Source organism: Acanthopagrus latus, chromosome 15, assembly GCF_904848185.1.
Source record: "Acanthopagrus latus isolate v.2019 chromosome 15, fAcaLat1.1, whole genome shotgun sequence".
Lineage (NCBI taxonomy): Eukaryota > Metazoa > Chordata > Actinopteri > Spariformes > Sparidae > Acanthopagrus > Acanthopagrus latus.
The window spans coordinates 14,719,306-14,742,376 of record NC_051053.1 but is presented as its reverse complement, the minus strand read 5'-3'; the positions used below and the strand labels follow the sequence as shown (position 1 = coordinate 14,742,376).

The window sequence follows — 23,071 nt, the reverse complement described above, 5'->3', positions numbered from 1 at the left end:
AATCAATGGAGAAATGTTAGTGTATTTAGTGCATATTCTACGTACAGCGCTCTTTTGAAGAAGACTGATTGTGATCGAACAAAAGAAGATCCGTTGGTGGTGACGGGGTCATGATGGGAACTTTTTTTAAAAAATCCTTTAAAAGTGTGTTTTCTATTTGATGCAGACGTCGCACTGTGCGCAGCCTTCTCCTCGCTCTCTGTTCTTTTGTTTCAGAGGCGGCCGGAACCGTGCATCGGCTTCACTCCTCTCCGGCTGAGTTGACGTTGTGACAGGCCTTGAGAGGCAAGGATACACAGTGTCCTTATTCTGTCACCTTCCCCCATTGGCTTTGACTGGCCCCAACACATGCATTCAAACCCCTACAGCACAGCCAATAAATCACTGTCCTCTGATACAATACGAGGGAAAGTTTGCTGAAGGAGCCCGGCTCAGACATTATCAGTGTTTGGTCCTGATCTATTTTGGTCCACTCCCTTTTCAGTCGCTGGATGTCTGACATGAAAGGATAGACACGCCAGTGGCTCAAACCCAGATGAAAACTACGATGTCTTCGCTGCATTAATGGTTTGGATAACAATCAAACTGATCTGGATGCGTGTGTCAGCTCCCTTTTTTTTTTTGTGGGGGGGGCATTTCATTTGCACACGCTCGCTCTCACCTCCGAGGATCGTGTCCATGCAATTATTCACTTTACACACTCGCTCAGTCGTTGCGCGTCATGACCTTTCAGCACGTAACTTTGCGAGGAAAGTGACACTTCATATTCTATCTTCAGACCATCTCTGGAGAGGCATTATGGCTGATGCATGTTCCCCCGGGAACATGTGTCCTCCTCAAAGAGCCACCCATTAATCTTTGAGCACTTCCTATCAATGCAAACCGTCCCCTTATCATCAGCTCTCTCAATCAACCCCGTAATATCTGCAGTGACAAATTGTCAGAGCCGCAGAATGACCTTACGTCATTTTACATTGCAGCGTATCAAGATCCATTGTGAGACCCAGCAGTCTCTTTGTGGTTGCATTGCATTGCTTTCAGATTAATACATGTATCTTCTTTGTTGTTTTGCAGCTATTTGTTGTGGCTGTGTGTTGTTGTAGTCGTTTTGTATTTATTTTTCAGCATTTTAAGTTTCTTTGCAGTTAGTTTTCATCCTTTTGTGTTTTTTTTCTTGGCTGTTTTTTGTGGTCATTTTGGATCTCTTTGTTGCCGTGTTGTATGTCTTGGCTGTAATTTAGCTTCTTTCAAATGACTTTGTGTCTGTGGCATTTCATTTTTTTGTGTGGTTATTTATTTACTTATTTTGCTCATTTTATGTCTCGTTGCAGCTGTTCTACATCTCCCTGTGATCATTGTGCCTCTCTTCACTGTCATTTTGCAGCTTTTTGTTGAAATTTGTCATTTCTTCGGAGTCATTTTGCCTCTCTCTGTGGTCATTTCTTGTCATTGTGGTTGTTTTAGCGCCTCTTAGTCATCGTCCAGTTGGCTTGCCAGCAAGAAACATTAAAGGGGCTCTGTGGCGCTTCAGTGTCGCGCTGGAAGACGGTGGTTAGTTTATGTTAACGTTTGCCACTGTTGCTCTCTGTTAGTGGAGCCAAATAAGGCACTGAGAGACAATCAAGAACTTGCATGAAGTCACATCCTTTGGCCTGCTGTAGAAAATCCTATCTGAGTCCAGCAGCTTTAAATAACCTAAACAAATCATCGACAGGCTTGTACAGGCAACTGAAAGAGATTTTTCAAGTCAAACATTACAATCTGATCACATATGGCCAATAAAAAAGTGATTAATACTTAAAATTTGAAACAGAGGATCCCTACAGGGCACTGTTTAGTGTCTCTTTGTAGTCATCTGGTTGACTTGCCAACAAGTAATGGCAACCATCAGTTCTAACAGAGGCTCCCTGCAGGGCAGAGATCCAGGGGTAGCCCGGTTCAGTCTTCCATCCATCACAGTCCACATGATGTTGTAAAGGTCAGCAATGAGGCTTCGACGCTGTGAATGAGTGAGACCTCGCCAGCATATACCATCGAGCTGTCATTATAAAGCCCCTGTGCCATGATGGATCTGACTCAGTTAAAAGAATGGCTGTCAGACTGCCATGATTGAAAGCTTTTGGCGCTGGAATGTCACTGACAGAAAACTGTGAATTGGAAATGATTGCATAGGTAGAAATGAAAACTGATTGGATGGCAAAATTCATTTTTTTGTCAGCAAATCAAGCACTTTTATGTAAATTCTTGTGAGCAATTTTTCATATATTCACACATCTGTCATCTCGGGCAGACCTCAGACATGGAGCATGCAAAAAAAAAAGGGAGTGTTTGCCAGACTGCGCAGAGCCAAAGGCGGTGATTTGCATAGAAAATAGCCATGTGTGATTGGCTGAAAGTGATGAATAAACAAATAAGTTAGAGCTGAGCCTTTGGAGTTGGACCTCAGCAAAAATGATTCTCTGAGCGAGATGGAAATTTGGACAGTAATGAGTTAATAACATGTGTCAGGTCATCTCTCAACTTAATATTTAGTCTGTGTAGAGCAACAACAAGTCCTGCAGTGTCTGTTAATATAACACAATCAGTTTTTATTGTAACTAATAAAGTTATACTTCAACCTACGTATCTTTAAATCCATCCTAAAACTTCCACTTGTGTCCTAAGAGCACGCAGCTCTATCTGTGTGTCTCCCACAGTTGTCTCAGGTTAAAAAAGACCAGGCCCCTATCTAAATGAATGAGGAGACATACCTGGACATAAAAACTGCATGTGTAGAATCTTCACAATAAGGTCTGAGACACTTTCTGCCCACAGGTTATACTTCTACTACACATGCACATAGTTTTATGACACCAGCTTTTATTAAGGCTCAGTACAGAGTGCTGCGATGTGATGCCGTCACCCTACCAGAGGGTATTAGTGTGATATCCTCCTCTTCCATGGCCATTAGAAGTCCGCCTGCAGCTAAACCAAATTGGTTTGGGCTGTTGTGAATCTCAACTATGTGCACAGTTGGTGCAACTACACAAACGCCTTATATGTTCCCAAGATGTTTCGGTTTTGGGGTGAAGGAGTGGGTTACGTGTCGTACAACCAACCGTCTCGGGCTGCTTTAAGCAGTTTGGTTACTTTTATACCGTCTCTGACTAAACTAAGACTTTACAGGAATACAATGCAGGAGCTGTTGTTTGCTTTTTGTGATTCTGGTGGGTGATTGTTGAGTCTTAAGACAGTGCTTCAGGTTGGTGGTCTTTCGGCAGCATCACTTACACTCAGAAAAGTCAATAAACACAACAAAATTACAAGAAAATAAGAAAATATACATTATGAGTGGACCACTTTTGGTCCTGTACAGTAAGCTTAAAATAATTATGTAGTTATGTAATTGTATTGTAGTCAGATTGTAATTGCCTGAGTTGTATTTGCACTGTATTGAGCATTGTGAGAGCATTTTTACTTAGTAGTGTTGGTACTTTACGGCTCACCCAGAACTTTTATTATTTTATTTTCATAATACAGACTGAAAAATGACAAGTACAAACAAATCTGCAAACACAAACCTACACAACCCACACTCAGAAACAAAACAAAAAAAATGCAGAGGAGAGAAAAAGACGACCACAAAAAGCCAAACTGTAACACACCAGTGCCTCAAAGTCTAAATAAAGCACATGGTGCAGAGTGGCACTACATGTTATGTAGCAGGGTCTCCAGCTAAGAAACAGTAGCATCATGGTGTCTGATAATTGGGCCCCAGGTACTCTGAAATGTTTCCTAAAAAACACAGCTGATGTTCTGGAGCCTCTCAAGGTGTATCCCTGAGACTGTTCCCTGACCTGAACAAACAAGGAGCACCAGTAGCCTTCCATTCCTTGAGAATCTCTACGCTGCTAACATACCAAACATCAGAGTCTGCTGTACAGTATGTGGCCAGAGGGGCTTGTAAACAACTGCACGGTTCAGTTTCAGTTTTTAAATCATACATTTTACAATATCAAATAAATATATCTGGCTGAAAGGGATGAACTGAGGAAAATACCAGGAAGTGTTGCATCTGTCAAAATTGCATGAGGATACATTTCTGTAATCTTTTCTTTATATAATAATGCAATCTATGCATGACTTTGCACTGAATCCACTGCCATCTGACATTAATTAAACCTGGGTGGATGCTCTCCATCCCCTCCCTCACATCACCTCAGGCATCTCCACACCTAGATTTGAAATAATTAAATGTTTCAATGGACAAAGGGAAAACAACTGGACAGGTTGTTGCCTTATTAAAGTGTAAAAGCGTTCCCCACCAACCTTTCAAAATGTTAGAACTATTCTTAAAAGTGCAATATGTAAGAACGGGCCTCTACTTGAATACTTGCTACAAACAAATGGAGGCAGCATATCGCCTGAGTAGCTACAGCAGTCTGGTATTAGGAGAATGGATGGGCTGGGGCTAGCTGGTTAGCTTGATGACTTTAATATCACTTCAACACAATAAAAAGATGTCTTTGAAATGATGTCAAAACTATTTTTTCACATTCTGTTGATCATGTATGTATGTTTTTCTTAAATTCTTACATATTGCACCTTTTTACAAAATGTCAGACTTGTAAATAAAGAAAACAAAGTGGGCTTGTAGAGGGGAGAAAGTGTCTGTCTGCAACATATATAATGCAAAGTGCTTAATATGTACAATAAAATGTATGTACTCTTCGACCGTAAATGAATTTGTGATTACACCCAATCCTGGCACCTGTGCACAGACCTTGCTGGCAACATCAAGAGAAGTCAAAATGTTTATTAGAATGTCATGTTGAAATTGTCGGGGACCTTAGCAGGGACATGTCCCTACAATCGCAAACACAATCTACATGTAGGGTTTGTTGATTCTTCCCACGCACAGTATGTAAAAGTGATTAGACTACAATATCTGTTGAGTCCAATGCGAGTGCTTTTCAAATTAATTTCCTGTATTAGCATTAGTAATTATCTGAGTTCACGGAGGTTAAGTGTTGCACCACTCCAGTATAATCAGCCGAACTGGTCGGCATTCACAGCTCTCTCCTACACTGTAAACAGCAGCTGAGCGAGGACGCGGTCCCGCCTAATAATGCATCGCTCCACTGGGAGTAAAATGGAGGAGTTTGGAGCAGAAAGTGTAACTCTTAATTCTTTGCTTTTCAGCTTTACAAACAGTTTAGGACTCTCTCAGCCCAAAACCACAATGTGTGAATTCTTAAATTGAGTAGTACAGCTTTTTAATCCCTTCACAGTGGTGAATATTTAATGTGAAAGTAGAGAGAGATCCCATTCGCACTTGAAAAAAACAGAGCCGGACAAATGTAAATTTATTGAGGCCAGCTTCTTTGTTTTTTTGTTGTTTTTTTTCCCACTCTGGAGAAATCTCCTATTTTTTGGTGAAAAGCCATCCTGACTTTAAAGTGAAAACATTAGATAACCCAGGAGACCATGGCTGCAGCGGCTGGCTCCATCTGGTTAACACTGCAAACTCGAATCCTTTTAAAGTTTGTTTTTTTGTGTCGGCGAGGTTGAGGGAGTAGCGCAGCGGGAGAGAGAGGGGAAGACGGAGACCGGGAGGGAGAGGGAGAGAGAAGAAAGGGTGGTGGGAGGAGGCCCGGGTCGAGTCCTCGACGTGCAGGACTGTTCTACTTAAAGATCTTTAAATAGGGTGATTCACTAGAATGCCTCGCTCTCATCTGTCTCTGCTCTTGTTGAGGCACCACGGGATGAAGCGGGGGGCTGAGCATCATGGGAAAGTGGGTTGGGATGTGGACAGCCGGGCAGGTCGTGTCATCGCCCGAATTGCCCACAGGGATCAATAAAGCCTCTTCGTTAGTGGACCGCTGTCCATTTGAAAAATAAGAACACAACTCTTGATGAGTCGCCGTCATACATAAAACATAAGCCAGAGACGGACCAGCAAGATAATGGATGCCGAGATCCACCCATGTGGTTAGTGGACTCATTTACCTTCCGTCTGATTTCTTCATGATTTCCCGGTGCAGCTGATTGCCTCTAATTTGAGCCGAGCATCTGGGGAAGGGGACTCATTGTGAGACAATGGCGGAGACTGTGGGTCTTCGGGTAGCGTCGTGCCAGCTAAATGATCTCCAGTGGACGTAGGCTTAAATGGGGGCTAAATGGCGATGCAGAACGCTCCCGTATCTGAGGCTCATTACCCGCCTCTCAATTCCCCCAGAGACCTGGCTCAGCTTCACGCCGAGCACTCTCCTGCCAGGAGGAGGGTGATTACATCATTTTGCTCGACAAAAAGCCCCCTTCCCCTCTCGCCTCTCTCACCGCTTCCTGTCTTCTCCCTCGCCCTCTCTCTCTCTGGTCATCCGCTTCCCCCTGTGTTCCTTTCACGCTCCTTCTCTCCTGCGCCGCGCCGGCACCCCAGGCGATTCGGGCTCTGACTGATTCGTCTTTGTGTCCTGCCTGTGATTGCAACACTTAGAGACGGGCGAGCCATGAATGGTATAGGAGAGTGTTTACTCACTTAGAGACAATAAGCAAAATTATGAATCACAGAGCAGCGTGTAATGCAGACAACAGCGGTAATGGCAACAACAACACAAAACTGTACGGGAAATCAAAAGCTGTTTGAAAGTGAATCACGGGAGAGCCACAGAACGGCAAGCAGATGGGATAAACACTGCTGCACGCACAGGATATCATGCAGCCAGCGAGGAGCGGAGGCCTACGCATTTCTCTGCCAAGGCTCGATGTACTCCAGACCCAGATGGGCAAAGATGTCCCTTTCGGTCGTAGCTGCCAGGAACTCTTTCTAGAGAGAGGACAAACAAACAAAAAGTCAACGACTTGTGCAGGAATTTGTCTCGATGAGTCCAAATCCATAAATTCTCAATTTTAAGCTTGAAAAAGCTCCTGTCTTGTACTCCGCCGCCTAGAACGCCGCTCGCGCTCCTATCTCTCCCACAAGCTGTCAATATCAATTTAGGATTTCTATTCACCCTGTTTGTGCCAAGGTTCAAACACGGCATGCCTGCGCCGATTTACATTTGACCGTCCACCACCCATAAACACCCTAACCTTGCTCTAAGTGATTGCACTCCTCAGCAGATGAGTATTTTCCCTGACAAATCACGACAGGGCTATTAACTGCTGGCCGTCTACCAACGCCATGCGCTCGGGCTATGTCTCCATAGGAGCGGTGACGAGGCCTGACTCACCTTGGGAGAGAGACAGCCTGGGGAGAGATAGAGAGAGAGAGAGACAGAGACAGAGAGAGAGAGAGAGAGAGAGAGAGAGAGAGCTGTGATTCTGACACATCCTGCCTTCAAGTGCTAAACTGGACCTGACATGTTGCGAGAGATGGCACCAAGAGCACGTCGGCTCCCGCTGCCAGGAGAAGGCGGAGATAACTGAGAACAACTAGTATGCAGCCAGGAGAGGCGAAAACACTACAAGGCACGTCTCCCAGCATACCGGCTTGTTACTTTTAATGCAAATGACAGGTTAGCCGAGCGGGCGGGGAGGTCGGGGTTCACACGGCATTAAGCTCAGTTCATATCACGCCTCTTTAATTCTCGGTTAAAGTTATAAATAAGTTGGGTGTTGTTTGTTGTTTTGGCCATCACACAATACATCAGCGCTGCTGAGGTCTGGGAACAGGGCAGCAGCAAAGTCAGACAAGGTGAGAAATGAGGGCAAACAGTTTATCCAGATTATCTTAAAGGGTAGTATAGAGCCTTTTGTGGCTCCAGGAGAAGATGCATGTAATCTGATAAATTGTGTGCAATGATGTCGCTCAGTGGCTGAGGTGCATAAAAAAGGTGATCTCACTGGTTCTGCTGTGTTGATTTTAATGATTAATTTTTTCCATAATGAGTCCAACAGTCTTGTAGGAGTACAATACTAGACCAGTGGACTGCTTTTTAAAACCCTGCAAGTGACATCACTCTGGCTCTGGCCATATAAATGGTTAACTTGGCACAAATGTTTATGACACCTTTTTGGATTAACTCTCAAGGTAATAAAGGCTAATCAAGGTGTTTATTCTATGTAAGGGGCATCAAATCTGCCATTTCTATATTCATGAGAGGAAACCCAAAGTTTGTTAAGACTGGGTACTTCTTAACTTCAGCTTCTCCCATGTGAAGCCCAGCCTCAGGAGGAGGAGGACTTGGAAGCAGTAGAACCTCATGAGGTAACCAGATGGGATACTTTGGATCAGTGTCATCTTCCAGAGGAGGAAATCATATGTTTCACAAATGCAAGTACTTCTTTTCATTGTCGACTCCCGTGCGAAGCCAGGCCTCGGCAGGAGGAGGGCTTGGAGGCAGTGGTATCTCACAAGCCAATACGCTGAGAGGCTGGGACATGAGATAGGCCACTTCCTCATCTGGAGTCTTCTGGAGTCTGGATGTCTTTCAAATCTGGGTACTTCTCATTGTCGTCTCCCGTGTGAAGCCAGGCCTCAGCAGGAGGAGCGGAACCTCATGATCCAACAGGATGCGACACTTTGGACCGGTGTCTTCATCCAGAGCAGGTAACCCTATGTTTTTTTAGATCAAGGTACTTCATGTGATTGTAGTCTCCGATGTGAAACTGAGCCTCAGCATTATTCACTGCCAGCATCCCCCCAAGCCCCCTAACAGTGAAGTGGCAGATGTCCACAGAGTGGAATGACAGAGTAACTCAAGATGTAATATTGTGATGTATTGAACTTGATAAAGTGATTTTGCCGGAACTGACAAACTGGAAGACAATCATCTACAATACATCACATCCTGTGTAACTGAAAAAGAACATGAGCAGCCTGAAAAAGGCTAAAAGGGGGAATTATGTGCACACTGCTTTGTGGCTTCTGCTGCACTGGATTTGACAGATGAAGTAAAACAATGTACAAAAAAGTGCATAAGAGAATACACTGAAATTGTTATAGGTATACCTACACACCACCTTACTGAGGTTTTTATTTCAAATTCATGAAATCATCAATCCTTTTCACGTGCTGTCTCACATTTAGCCAGTTAGGACATCACAATCTCAAACAATGCAGTCCCACTGACTTTGTTCATATTGACCATAATCATGAAAGTACTACTAACTATCTGGGATTTATAAGTGCTTTTACGGACGTTTAGTGAGATGGATAACAGAATGTCTGTAAGGACCAAATGTCAGATTTGTTTTTATTTTGAAGTGACTGGTTATGACTGAGAAGCAAACGATGGCAGTGTTGATGCAAATTGCAGGTTAGGAGGGTAACATTTTCATTTCCATCCAATGAAAAAAATAAGACCACCATAATAATAACACATTGTATCCTTCAGGGAAAATCTGTCGACTCTGAGATCAGATGAATACCTGAGGTGAGTTCTCAATTTCACTTGCACACAAAAACATTTAATCAGTGGTGTCCTGAGAAATATGATCTTTCTCTCGCAAAGAACGGTGTGTTGTTAGTTAAACAGTATTCTCTTTGAGCGAGACTATCCAAGGGCCCATTAAGTGGTCCACCACTGCCTGTATTTTTCACTGTTCTCATAACCCTGAGCCCATTTATTGCTCTAACCACTCAAAACACAGGAAATGCACACACGCACACAGCGCGCCGCAATTTATGATGCCGCAAGCTGTGCAGTATTAGACATACAGGTGATAAAAAGTGGAGGAGGAATGAAAGGAAACAAAAGAAAAGAGCCTGCTGGACAAGGCTGATGCGATTTGGAGTAAATCCACATTGCTATCAGCACATGGCAGGGCTTATTGTTTGCAGGAAACAGAGGACAACTCAGGAGATCCAACTAAAGGAGAAAACACAGGGTTCAGATGAGATTCTCAACATTACCAATTTAGCCATTGTCCTGGATCAGGACTAAAGCCCTCTCTCCGCTGGACTGTCCACTTTCCTCAACTCCGACAATGCTCACATTCCCTCAGGGAGACGCTGCTTTATTTACTTTGCACAAAGCAGTGTGGGCTCTCTGAGAGATAAATCCACAAACCTTATGTATCTCTGAGTTCTCCCCTTCAGGCATACACAGGGAAACTCTATTTGAAAAGGCAAAAGCAGCATTTATTCCAGGGCTCTTTTGGTATATCAAAAGCAGCTTAGAGTTAAAGAACAGAGCGGCGGTTAATTAGAGGGAGAGGTTATCTGTCTGAGACATGCAGGTTCTCAGTGACTGGCAAGCCATCAGCGCCACAAGCCAGAATGGAAGCAGTGTGTGTTACAGCGAGCCAGTGTCCTTGACTTAATAAGCCGCTAATCAGCTACATGTTTCTCTGTCCGCCGCGTAATGACATCCCTCGTGGACGTGAACACATATCAGTTCCTGCAAAACATCTGCCCCTTCTCTGCTGCCCGTCATCCTCTCTCTGCCACCCGGCCCACTGCTTGATGGATGGAGTTGATGGACATGGCTGCCTGCCCGGCTCTGGCCCGACTCAACTGACACATCAGAGAGAGGGAGGGAGACAGAGAGACAAAGAGACAGAGGGAAGGCCTGGATGGCTGCTCAACACCACCGTGCCAGCCAGCAGACAGTATGAAGGACAGAAACATGGAGGGAGCCCAACATCAGCCCGAATGAGTTTAACAGCCACTTAAAGGCACATTATGCAACTTTCAGAATTGCTGCCCCATTTGGCAGCCGCAGTTTTTGCGCTAGGAGACTTAACTTTGGCATGGAGCTTGAGTGTGTATGTCAGGTGTGTGTTTGTGTTCACACTGATAGAATGCCAGGAATGAGTCCCAAAACCTGGAAGTAAGTTTGCATTTTTGTACTTCCTGTTCCCTCATCCCGAGGTAAATGGGATTTTTGAATGAATTATATGCCTGATATTAAGTCTGTGGTTAACATATGCTTAAGATATCTACACGATTTGTTTCACAACACAAAACACAGCACATTTGAATTACAAAACTGTCTTAAAAAGCCACTTGTTAAGGGTTGTTAACGAGTGGCTAAAAGAGAGGTTGTCAGTGACATTAAATGTCATCATGCTGGACATGGAGACTCACCTACTCACTAATCCATCTTTACAGGCTGACTTTAGTTGCAAACTATTCTAACTCCAACTTTGCAGCTTGTAAGTTGATCAATTTATAGTAAAATATGTATACTATAGCATAGCACGATGATGCAGTCACTGTACTTGGTCTATAGCCTTGAGTTAACTTTTTACTTCTGGCGATTTCATTTACGCTTCAAAATTGATAACTGTGGTGTTCATCTGAGAGGATGATCTTGCTGAACAAAACCTATGCCAAAAAAGTTTGCAACTCCAGAACAGATTCATGTAATAAAGACACATATATAGAGGGGTGAACACACACGCTCATATGCATGGGGCATTTTGCCATGAAAACGTTTTAAAAATTAGTTCATGATTTGTCAGTAGGTTTCTAATAATATGATGCGCAAAAATGAAATATGACATTTTATCTGCAGCCAGCAGCTCTGTATCACATTCTGTTGATCCGTCAAATCACTGGATCACAAAGCTGTGAACCATCTATGAGACTGAAATTTGCGGAATTTTAGCTGAATTTTAGAACCGACAATCATGGCTACTCTGACATGAAGTCTTGTAAATTTAAATGAGGTGACTAAAAGCCCTGATGTGTGCTCACTAATCTCATCAAATTAACTTCCTGAAGCAACACAGTGGGCACATTACCATGTTTATAGGTTAACACCCTCCTCAAAGTGTCCTCTTCTCTAGCATGAGTATAAATTACTGAGAAAACTTGGGAATACATGTGTGTTTACTCATTATAAATAAAAACTGCTCTAACTGTGATGAAGGCTCACATTAACTTCTATCACCAGTCGCCCACTTAATGTCTGAGTGGTTATTTTTACTTATTAAAGTTTGGCACTGTGAACGTCTCTAAACGCTTTGATACCCATGAGCCTCAGCTGCTGTTGTTTGGAATCATAGCTTAAAAAATATTAACACATAATATTTGCAATCGGGAACAATACGCTGTGCCAAAGCAGCTGAAATCATCCTCAATCCAAAAGTAAACTGATTTAATCTGCTGAATGTTTCCCATGCAAATAACAGGATCTCGAGGTAAGTGAATGGCTGATTGGGACCAACATTCACAAATCAGCAAACCAGATATATTCTACAGTCCTACAGCTGTAAATCTTTCTTATTATACAACCAGGAGAGTTTCGTGTTCACCAAGGCCCTTGAACTGCTTCCACGGTCAGCTAACTCAATAATCTCTCATGACTACCAAGGTTAAGAGTTGTCATATTAGCTTATAGCCACAGCAGCTGGAATGACTTGGCAATGTGTCGAATGAAAGATAGATCTACGCTCCCCGAAAGAGTAGTCGAGTTCAGTTTCTCAGCAATGGGCACCTGTGTTTTAAAGTTGAAATGGTCAAGCATGCCTCCCTGCTCTGTATGTATGTAGCTCAGCCCTGCCCTCAGTCACAGTCACAGACCTGCAGCTCCACATCCATAACAGAATGAGAGCAGAAGATAGAGATGAGACAGTGATTTAACCTGATTGCTCTGTTTTCCTGAGCTCAAACCCTGTGTGCTGTTACTGGGCTACACACTACTGTCTGATGCCCAGAATAAAACTGAAAATATAAGAAAATTATATGCAGAGTACTTCGATACCACACATTAGTTATATGAGATTATCCATTTTCTGCACAAATCCTGCATAGCATAGCTGCAAATGTTAGAGTGTGTACAATTAAGCATCGTCTCATACAAACACTGCAAATGTAAAAAGTGTTAGGCCGAGAGAGACATCTTTAGAAACACAAAGACACAACTGAAACCAAATGGCTGCCAAGCGATCCAGGCTAAAGGTCGTGTGGTGAAGTATGCAAAGCACAACCTGAAATCCATGCAAATCCACTTACACAAAGTCACTGGTAGGAAAATGTATCTGTACAAAAGCCTCAGTAAGAGTGCTGTCATCTCACTTACAGAGCTGACTGCCTGCGCGGCCAGAGGAGCGATGGCCGTGTGTCGAGTACTCAAATACTGAGGTCAGAGGACTGAATTGCGGATGCACGTAGAGCCTTCAGCAGCATCGCTTTCACTGTTTGTATTTCAACAGGTGAGAGGGACGTATTCATAGTATTTTATGTCTGAGTCCAATGTACACTTCCATCACAGTGGGCACACTCAAAGGCAGAAAAGAAAGGTGATGTTTTCACCACATGAATTCAGGTTATCAGATCAGCTAATGCTCTCAGTCTCCTTCTTTTATTTGGACTTCACTCTTCTCACTGACAGTCAGAAATAGATTACTTTACTGCCAAGAGATCAAGAAAAAAAATCCTTTGATTGCCTTTAAGTTAATTTATCTTTATTGCAGGGAGAAGGAAAGGGCTGACAGGGGCAGAAAAAAAGTGGGAAGTCGATTATGCCCCTGTGTCTTCCTCCTGCAACGATCCGCTGCACACCCACACTTCCCCTGCGCTCCGGTCTGCAGGAGCTCAGTTCACAGGACAGCCAGAGCAACCAGAGAGGGCACAGACACCTCACTAATCACACCAGCAATTAGTGCAAGCATCATAAAGCACGGCTGCCTATAAAACAGCTATTGAGTTTAGTGTTATCGTCATTACCTGTCCTGCCCCAGCCTGCTAATCAGCCCGTGCACTGGGCAGAGAGGCAGGCGGGTGGCAAATAATGAATTCCTAATCAGAAACAATGGGATCCTCGCTCAGCGTCCCCGGTGTTATGGCTCTTTGCTCCCGTGGAGGAGTAAACATTTTCAAATCAAAGTTATTTAGTTGATTAGGCTGCCCAAAGGTAATGAACAGACAGCAGACAGTCTGAGAGAAGAGTAATAAAAGCTCTGTTATTCTAGTGTCCTTATGATGTTGCCCAAGTACAACTTTCACACCTCTTGAATTAAAAAATACATTTGCATATCATTAAAAGAGGAGTTGGATTGAGCCGATGTCAAAAACATTTCTTGGCAATGTTATGATGCCTGTAAAAATCTGTGTGTGCCTTCTGAATTCCTGTTGTCCTGATACTCAAGTGTTTTTCTCACTCAACGCGTCAGGCGTAACGTCAGGTCACACAAGTTGAGTTGATTGAGAGGAGGAGGCTGAGGCTAAGTGGCCACTTATAGTGTTATTAGTTTAATCATTTATACATCTTTTCACTCTAAGCAAGTGGAACCTACGCAGTGGAAATATCACTGAACAAATGTTGACTGCGAATACAGATTTAGTGGGGAAATGAATCATGGTCTCTCTGCACATCTGCAACTTCAACGACAAATATGTTATTAGTTGAACTAGTGTAGCTGGATGACACTGACATTTTCAACAAGAACAGAGAAACCAACAAATCCGAACAAGATTTCTCGACAGGGTGCACACAGCATGTCAACCCACAGTAATAGTAACACTGTTTTCATTAGCACATGATCAGCTGAAACTAAGATTTGTTGTGTCTGTCGTTACTTAAGGCTTACGCGCACTGAAGGCAATAACTGGACACGCCCCAATGGAAGAGCATCATTTCATGCTCCTGTGGCACAATGCAGGCTTCGGGTTTAAAATGCCAACACCACAGATTTAGCGGTATTTTGGGAAAAGTCGCTATTTATATCCACTACTAATCGTGATCTCAGCCGTGCCCATCTGTTCACGCGTGTGCATACATTGTCACATGCAGCGTGTCAACCCCGAAATGAAAGCTCTGAACAATTACTCCATTTACCTGAGTAGTGATAATATGGTAACTGGGTCCTCATTTGACACCTCCAAACTGAGACAAGGTTGGAGAAAGAATCAAGGCCGTTTGACGCACCTCATACTGCTTTTGATGCGTGCGATCAACAGGTGGGCAAAAAATTCCAGCGTCAGACACTGTCAGTGCTTTTTCACCCTTTAGAATGAGCCATTTATACTTACAGGGTACATGCTAAATATTTCAAGGCTGTCAACTCTGTAGTAATTAGGAGTAGACTGGTTATTGGCTCAAGCAAATGTTAAGCACTTTCCGTTTATCGGTAACAGTGATTTTTCTGACAGATAGCCGAAAACTAATTTGAAAATGTGCTACTTTGGCTCTGATGCAGCATCACCTCACCCAATGTCACGTCGACAGTAATGTCTGAATTGGAGCACGTCACAAAGAACAGCCTATTAACAGTGACCATATGAATCTGTAAAGTAACTAGTAGCTAAATGTGGCGATGATTGTGGTGGAGAGGAAGTAACACTCTCCAGCAGTAAATCAAGGTGATCAAGTAAAGTACCTGAAAATTGTACTTGACAACAGTACTTCAGAAAATTGTTTCACCGATTGTGAAATTCAGACACAAAGAGTTTAATTTTAACTCCCCTAGTAGTAATCTAGCTACTGTATGTCCAACTGATGCGCTGTGATGCAAGTTTTTATCCCACTGTAATTATCCGCTATGGTTGTCCCATTACATTGCCTACAATCACATATGTTAAAGACCATTTACGGCCCGTGTCCACAAAACGTTCTATTCTGAGCACTATCGTCAAGCGATTATGGCGGCGTCTTCTTTCAGATCGCTCCCCCTTTTTTTAACGCGGCCACTCCCAGCACTTCTAGTCGAAAATCAATGAAGTATTTGGCAAGACTCGGGCTCGTCATCATTACTCTTTCTCAGGCAACCAAATTAGATCAGGTGGGACTTGTCATCCGTCACCCTGGTAACCAAGAAAAAAGACAGCAGACTGTACACTGAATGTTGCTGGTGAGTGTTTTTATCACCCGATGCGTTGTAAGCTCATTATTATCTGTGTGCTCAGCCCTCTGTTCCTCTGTGCCACTGAGTGACAGTGCTGGAGACAAATTATCAGATTGCACACAGCTCATAAACGCTTCTGGCAACTTTTTCCACAAATGCAGTTGTACTCCCCAAAATCTGTAAACACACGGCATATGAATTTTGGTGTCAGCGAGTGATTTGTGCAGCAATGATGACATACCAGACAAAGGTACCGAAAGTAAAATCTGTGAGTCAGTGAGAACAGTTCTGGCTTTGGTTACCTTTGTTAGCATCAGCTAATGTCAAAGCCAACATGCAGCGTTTTCTGTCATCGCACGAGCGCTCCCACCCAGCGCCAAGCAGCGCACTGCTCGCACTTTTCCACCAGAAAGAAACATTGTGTGCACGTGGGCTGTTAAAAAGTGCTTTTCATTCGAGCTTCCATGTCCCCACCACCCTTTAACAAGAAGTGACGCCCTTCAGTGCCCTCACCCTTCCCCATTTGCATTTACTAGCCCGGCTTCTTCCCGAGGTTCATCACAGAATTTTTTCGAAGGAATCTTGTGAACTTGTGAAGTGTGAGAACCGCTGTCTGCCGCAGCCGTGTGAAGTTCTCTCTAATCTGTGGAGCCTGTAATTGTAGCCCGAGTCTTCCTCGGACCGACCCAAACAGAACACTCTTCTAATGATAACAATAAATTAACTTTCTCTGCTCCACTGAAGCCCATAAATAATTAATTGGTTTGTTGAAGAGGGGCTGGTTTTGCATGACCAATTTGCTTCCTGCTCCAGACAGTGTGATCGGATGCTGCTGCCTCAGCACTCCTTTCATTCTGCTCAATTAAAACAGCACACTGGCAAAATAGGAGCTTTGTTTAGTTGTTTTAACGACATGCTTTCATTCTGACATAAGCCAGGATCCTCTGAGTCATTGGATCGGACACGAATATGATTTACCTGGAGATAAGAAACGCTGTAAGCAAGTTGTCATTAGTTATATGTGTTGCTTTCATGCTGACATCACTGTGTTGGCAGCTCACTTTTAAACTTGCAGCAAAACTGTGATGTATTTTTTAGCCACTTATGAGGGCTGGACCAAATGATTTGATGCCTCTTCACTCTGATCTCTCTGTCTATTGCTAATGATCTAGTGTGGCCTGCTCTCCTCTAGGTCACCACAGTGGAGAGGACGTCTTTTGGCCAGCACACAAAGGGCTATCATGACCTAATGCTTAGTCCGATGTCTCCCCTCCATGTGCAGCTGTAATCTCTTGCTAGCTGGGGCAGGTGAAGCACTTTTTTCTGATCATATTTCCAGTCTGTTGATTTATAATTAGAAGCTAGCAAGCAATTCTATCAAACACAGAACTTTCACATCCAGCGACTGGAGGTTGGACAAAAACCCCAAAGCTGTCAAAACTGAATTTCAAACAGGTGCTTTGAGACTGAAAAACTTCCACATCTACATGAGTGAAGTTCATCCATCAGAGGGAGCGATCACTGACTGCGAATGCAAACAAGTTTTTCTGATGGTGTGAATCAGAAATCAGCCAGCAGATTTCGTCACTGAGGGCACTCAGGGTTCTATGTTTGTGACACAGCATTGGTGGGCTTTGTGCCGGCATTTTGGCTGGACGCAGGGGGCTTTATTTTTCGATGGCAGTCATTTAGTATTTCGGTAACTCGCTGTGATGTCCTGGTGTCCCATCGGGGAGCCAAAGGTGATAATCGAGCAGTGCTAGGTAATATGGATGTCAGAGCCCTGGAATGTGTGCTTGGAGAGGGACTCGGTCAGAGGTCTGTGGTACGGGAAGCTGCTATTTTCTGGTATTTTCACGGTAGCCAAACAGTGCACATATGAAGAGATCCAAAAACTGCCGACACATGTCATGGTGCACAGAGTAAAAAAGGCTGAAAAACTAATTCTTCTTCAGTACACTGGACAGTTTCCTATTCTGAAAAATGGTGCACTTGGGATCTGGGAACATGTCGCCAACATCTCCTGCCCACGCCAGTTTAATTTAAGGTTCTGTAAATTTACCTCAGAGTCCCGTTAGGGGAGGCTTTTGCAACAGAATTTTTTTTTTGCATTTTTTTTCCTTTCTGTTCTCTCCATCACTAAATTGTCAGAGCATGGTTGCTCAAAGCAGACTGCTCTTAAAAGGAAAGAATAGAAGCGATCTTATTTGCGGTGTCAGAGCCTGCACTGGCTGATTAATGCTTTTCTCCCAGTCGCACTCTGTTTGCAATGGTGTAACTGTGGCCACAAGGTGACAAAAAAATCACTTGCCACTTCCTGTGCGTCTGCACCATTACCAAAATAGAAATGCAGCCTCTTATCGCAGCTCTGCCCTCTCATATTTTGTCCAAACGAACCGCGGCTGTCGGTTCTGCAAACAGAGAATGCATCACCTCAGTGCAGGAGGGCTCTGATCAACAAACAGTGTTCAGAATAGCTCATGTACAAACTTGAACATGAACTGGGGACCGGCTGAATCATCAGCGTATGACAGCAACTGACAACAGGGCTGCTAGACAGATATAATTAAATTCAGAAATATCTGCTTCATCCTGGGCCAAACCTTCATGTGCTCTTGGTTCTTCATCTGCGCTGAAAAAGTCAATCAGTATATGAGCGCCTCATCTCGACAACATATCTAGGCAAAACATGATAACGATTACATGCCCATGTATTATTCAATGCATATGAATCTTTTCCTTCAGTCAAGGCCAAAGATAATTACTCACTGACTGTGTACTAGCCTGATTCTAAAAAAAGTTAGGCTGCAAAACATAAATAAGATTGTTTGCCTTTCTTTTTAAACATATACTCTTATATACAGAACAATGCCGATGTATTTCATATATTATTCCATCAACTTTAAATAGTTATTAGGACAGGGGAATACAAAAGTTCTGCGAAATTTGTCGAATGCCCCAAAACACTGTTTGGAACAGGTAAACAGGTTCAGCGGTCACAGGTGATAGTATCATGATTGAGTCATCCTCCAAAGACTCAGTCGTTCACAAGCATGTTCCAGGAACAACATGATCATGATAATAATCCAAGAAAAGGATCGAGAAGGATAGGATACAGTGGGAGAGAACACAAGACTAAGAAACTGACATAGAAACAAATAAACAGTCTAAAGGCCCCCACACACTCAAACCAACAGCCAACCGCCTTTATCCGACTACTTGACCAAAGCTGCACTGAAACATACTGCATCGACAGCTGCCAGTTACACAGTAGCGTGTTCCTTCTGCACTGACGCGAGATCAGGTGGCGCTAGTCTCATGCCAGTAATCCAAAAGATGAAAACAGGAAATGATGGAATGGAGTGCATAGAAAAACAAAGCGCACACTATAAAGTTCAGTGGCACACGCAGAATTCCACCCCTCCCACACAGTGCACTGATTCGCTAGCACACCTCCAATCAGAATGGTCATACAGCTGGCACACAACCAATCAGAGAATCTAATGGCTCAGAGGGCCAACAGCCAATGTTCTCAGACTTCACAAGCTGAGTCGGAGCAGATGCTGTCCACAAGGTCCCAAAAGCTTTGAATGCAGCGGAACACACCGAACAGATTTGTTCCCGAACTCGCTTCAGATGGCCAACAGTTGGCCCGGTGTGTTTCAGGCTTAAAGTCAGGTCCACATTGTACAGGTATTTTTTTAAACTGAATTTTAGAAAAAAAAGTAACTCCATTCAGATGAATGTTTTGGGCAGGTGTGTGTTGTTGTGAACAGGAAGCGGATTGTATTCTGTGGTCAGTTGCTTAGAAACAGAAGACACTTTGAATGAGGCAGGCTGCTCTTAAGCAGAATGCTCCGGGATAATTTGTCAGTATAACATTGCAAGCACCCGTTTTCACATCTCTTTTCCATCCTTGCAATATCAATGCCTGTTTGTGTCCTTCTAAATATAATGTTAAACAATAACATCCATTCCGTCACCATAGAAACTCGAATACTCCAATATCATAACACATCCAGACGTAAACACTGAAAACCAAATTTTAAGAAATACCCATGTACACATGGACAGGGCCCAAGAGAGAGGGGAAAACACATACTTAATCACACCAGAGAGTGAACTATAATAAGGGACAGGTGAAACAAATAGGGCATTCATAAAAAGGTAGGGAGAAACAACAAAGATTGAAGCAGGTTAAAGCAGAGCAAGATGCATGAGAATAAATCATACAAAATAAAACAGGAAACAACTGAACCGAAACAGGGCATCAAAAAATAATAAGTGAGCTGAACCCACGGACAGCTTGCTCAAAATGTGGATTTTGTCACTTTCTTGCACTGCAATGGTCCTTGAGCAACATCAACATGGCAATACCAGATAAACTGAGGTTCACAGCATGACTGTATAAAGCATATTCATTCATGGGCTCAGGAACACCTTGTAAAACTGTCAGTAAACACAGTTCATTTGCAAGCGATTGCATTCTGTTTTTATTTGCATTTTAAACAGAATTGCAACTTTTTTTGGAATCCGGGTTGTAGTTTGGTCACTTTTTTCCAAACCTGAGCACTCACACCGTATGTATGCTCACTCAGTTGCTGGTTTTACAGTTAGTTCTATAATAGTTAGCCCCATGCGGTTCTTATAGCAAAGCCTACCTCCTTCAGTTTGATGATTCAGTATAGTCCATCCAGTTGAGGAATTTGTTCGTACACGTCATGTCTTGCAACTGGATCTCTTTTTCCTGGTATTCTGCAGTGAAACCAGCCTTTGTCTTTTAGAGGGCACGTCAGCCCAGAAACCACAAGATAAGCCTGAAACACCCCGCTGATTGTTCAGCCGATTGTCCCTGTAAATAAATCATGCTGCAATCTGAAACGGGAGCCCCGGACAGAAGGGTTCCTGTGCCGCCGCAAAGGCAGTGTCAATTAATGTTACATGACAAGCGGACACGGCCCAACACTGGCCCTTCCTGAAACCCTCTGCCGTTCACTTTCATCAATAATGGAGCAGGATCTGTCTCCTGAGTGAGCTCGAGACCCCGGTTCAGCTCAATCCCCAGGCAGCACCTCCGACATTCCCGTCCCCCTCATTATGTGCCTCGTCTTTGTCCTCTCCTTCCATCACGCAAGTTCACAGAGTCAACTCATGGTTGGTCGCAGGATTCAGAGTGATAATAGCTTGCCACTGAATTCCTTTTTTTTTTTTTTTGCCATGCAAAGCACAGTCTCAATAGAATCTATTAATACTTTCTACCCTTTTTATTCACCCATTAAGCATCGGAAAGAGGCACTGTGTGGGTGGATGGGAGGCTGGAGAAGTGGAGGCACAGGCACAGTGGGTGAGGTGACGATGGTGCAATGGGTGACAGGGGGAAAGAGGGGGCGGTAGAATTCAAGTCCAGTACGTGAACAGATAATATCCATGTAATTATCCTGAATCCGCTTCTCTTCTTTTAGAAATTTCCATCCACCCAAATGTGCCCCCCCCCCTTAATGCCCCTTTAATTTCCATCTATTTTTCAACAGTTCCACATTCCCTCCTCTATCATTACCCCCCTTCTGTCAGGCAATAGCTGTCAATATGATTTATCATTGATTGCTAGCTGATGTAGTTGTCCCACTGTGAAGGCTGATTAGATGACCATCCCGCTGATACAGCCTCGCCAGGGATAACATTCTCCGGGAATGGCGACAAAACCGTCCTGTCTCTTCACATGTCACTATATCCATCACTCTTTAACCCTTCTTTTACAGCCATGACTGTTTGCCTTCCCACACCAAGCATCGTACAGCAGCTTCTGAAAGCAGCACTAGCCAAGAATCTTATGGAAACATACACTCGTCGTGTCATCATAAATCACAAAGTGCAGCTAAAAATGTATCTCCATTCCCCGTGATGTTGTAGATTTGCCCTATTTGCCCCAGAAAAACTGTGGTGTCAGGCATGAGCAGAGTCCTCTACGCCTGGAGAAAGTGATGAATGGAAACATAAGAGCGTAGTACACACTATCTGACAAACAGCAGCGAGAAGCCGTCCTTCCACAGAAAGAGGAAGTCAGCACCGTTTTTTGCCTGTTTCATCCCTTTCTCAGTCATAGTCGTCAGTCGAGCCTTTTATGAGTTCAGACCACGTTTATGACATTCCCATCAGCTGTAGTGGTACAAATTAGCAAATGTTAGAATGCTAACACACTTAATCAAGCAAGTGAGCATAGTACAAATCATACCTGCTGTTATTAGCATTTAGCTCAAAGAATCGCTATGCCTCAGTATAGCCCACTGGTTGCAAAAAGAAGTCAGATTGTATGTAATTTTACGAGAAAATGACCCCACTTCTCAGTTTATGGTCTCACTGGGTTGTTTTAAGTCTTAAATCTAACACAGCATGATAATTTCAAAAGTTATGGTCCCATTCGGAGTATAATAGATGATATAGCAGGGTATTCTACAGCATGGCTACCTTGTGATTAACAAGTAATAACACAGCGTGTCATTGGGTTCTCAGTCAAATCTGGCTATCCTCCCCAGCTGCCACATATGGCTGCTTCTAGCTCCCAAAAACCAAGACGGAGACAACATGTCAAACTTCAGGCTTCAAAATGGTTGTACTCAAACGTGATGTCACAAAGTGTTTACCTCACAGAGATGCTAGAATGGCTGGTGGTACATGTTAGTCGTGTTTCTTATTATAGCGTCTGTTCTCTGTTATGTGTATCATGTGCATCATCTGATCATGAGCAGCATCATTGATGAGCCTGATGGGAAACTATGTTCGGAATCTTCTTCATCCGACTTCCAAGTAAATACTAAATGTATTAAAAAAATACAGCAAAATGCATGCGAACAGTGAAAAGACTAATAAAGATTGTCACCGTGCCAGTAAATCACCACAAAAACCGGATGCTGGTGGACCATTTACTAGCTGGCTGCTCTGTAACAGTTACTCCATCACTGTGCAATGTTATCACAGCAGCCCTCCCACTTCACACTCCCCAATCATTCCCATTAAAGTCCCTTAATTGTTTCTCTAACCTCTACGTGGAACGACCCAATCACATGGCAACTGTATCCTGAAATGAATGTCCATATTTGCATTGTTCACCTGTCATGGGGGCGTCATTACCTGGGTGGTTGGAGCGAGCAGGCGTCTTGTTCAAGGAGAGGGAGGACAAAACCACGGCTCTCTCACATTTGTGCTCATGAATATCTAGATCTTTTTTTTTTCCAATGACTGTGCTGTCACACTGAGAGACATCTGGACAACTGATTTTAAATGTCCTTCTCCTCTGGCTGCAAACTACAACTTTTCCTTGAGATTTGCAAAAAACATATAACAATACATAGACTAATAA

General features: G+C 43.4%; 1 protein-coding gene across 1 annotated transcript in view; it reads right to left on the bottom strand.

The window, feature by feature from the left end:
- Positions 1-6,491: 6,491 nt before the first annotated feature.
- Positions 6,492-23,071, bottom strand: part of dntt (deoxynucleotidyltransferase, terminal) — an 85,939-nt gene continuing 69,359 nt past the window's right edge. Inside the window, exon 11 of the mRNA XM_037122760.1 lies at positions 6,492-6,805. Within this exon, the coding sequence (XP_036978655.1) occupies positions 6,719-6,805 (87 nt within the window). The 3' untranslated portion in view covers positions 6,492-6,718. The remainder of the gene's footprint in view (positions 6,806-23,071) is intronic.